This window comes from Pundamilia nyererei, unplaced genomic scaffold (genome assembly GCF_000239375.1).
Source record: "Pundamilia nyererei isolate P.nyererei 1_Seehausen unplaced genomic scaffold, PunNye1.0 scaffold00405, whole genome shotgun sequence".
NCBI classification, from domain to species: domain Eukaryota; kingdom Metazoa; phylum Chordata; class Actinopteri; order Cichliformes; family Cichlidae; genus Pundamilia; species Pundamilia nyererei.
In genome coordinates, this window is record NW_005187806.1 from 345,687 (window position 1) to 346,791 (window position 1,105).

Here is a 1,105-nt window from a genome sequence, read left to right on the forward strand (position 1 = left end):
TTTGAAAGTTGGTTGGTTACCTGGTTTAGTAGCTTTGCAGAGCTCCCTGATAACGCTGACCGGCACGTAATCATCACGTAAAGCACCAGTAATGATCACCACATCAAACCCACCTGAAACCAGAAGCAGACCAGGAGGGAGAGGAGTTAGTAAAAGGAGTTACTTACAGTTGTTAGTTGCAGAGGAGTTAGAGGAGTTAGTTGTTTTGGGGTGAAAAGTTGGCATTGTCACGTTGTGGGTTTTTCTACGTTTTGGTTCCTCTTTTGTTTTGCACTTCTTTCTCGTGTAATGTTCCCATGTTCCTTCCTCTATCGTGTCTTTGCAGTAAAGCCTCCTGTGTTCCTCTGTAAGTGTTTTTAGTTTTAATCTTCATCTCATGGATAGTTTCCTGTTTTACTCTGAGGTTTTTTCATGTCTTGTTTTTGCTTTTACTGTTTGTCTTCCCCCCTCTTTCTTCTGTTTCTGATCCGTGATGTGCTGCAGTTTCAGACCATTATTGAAATAAATATATTTTGAGCATCTAACTAATCAAAATCCTCAATAAAAGTATTTTTTATAATTATAAAATTAAATAGGTAGCAAAAGTTTTGACTGCATCAGCATTAACACCGCCCCCTGACTTTGACGGGTGGGGTTGACAGATAAAATAAATTCATGTTGAGCTGTAGCAAATGAATTATCAAATACTTAATAGTTAAGTAATTAACTATCTTTTAAAGTAAAAAAAAAAGTTATTAATGACCAATTTCATTACTTATGTATTTATTTAGTTTTTTTATTTTGGCACTTTCAGTCCCCCATATTCTATAAAACCTCAGGTGTTGTTATTCTCAATTGTGTTGTTTTACTATCAGCTGGCGGTGCGGTCTTCTTGTCTGTGGTGCTAATGTGTCTGTCGGGTTATCTGCTTTGTTAGCTCAGAGTGTGATGTACCAGTCTGTGCAGGCAGTGGGTCTGTTCCCAGTAAGGCCAGTTTGAGCTCTCGATAAAGGCCACTCTTAGCAGCTTGTTCCAGCATGCCCTTACTACCATCCACTCCCACAAAGTGTTTGAAGCCGAGGTCAAACATCTAAATACAGAGAAAAGACGATCAGTCCTGAGCCTG

General features: G+C 39.0%; 1 protein-coding gene across 1 annotated transcript in view; it reads right to left on the reverse strand.

The window, feature by feature from the left end:
- Window positions 1–1,069, reverse strand: part of LOC102192100 (Williams-Beuren syndrome chromosomal region 27 protein-like) — a 3,420-nt gene extending 2,351 nt beyond the window's left edge. Inside the window, exons 1-2 of the mRNA XM_005753131.1 lie at window positions 934–1,069; window positions 21–113 (exon numbers count right to left, since the gene is read on the reverse strand). Of these exons, the coding sequence (XP_005753188.1) occupies window positions 21–113; window positions 934–1,069 (229 nt within the window). The remainder of the gene's footprint in view (window positions 1–20; window positions 114–933) is intronic.
- Window positions 1,070–1,105: the final 36 nt, after the last annotated feature.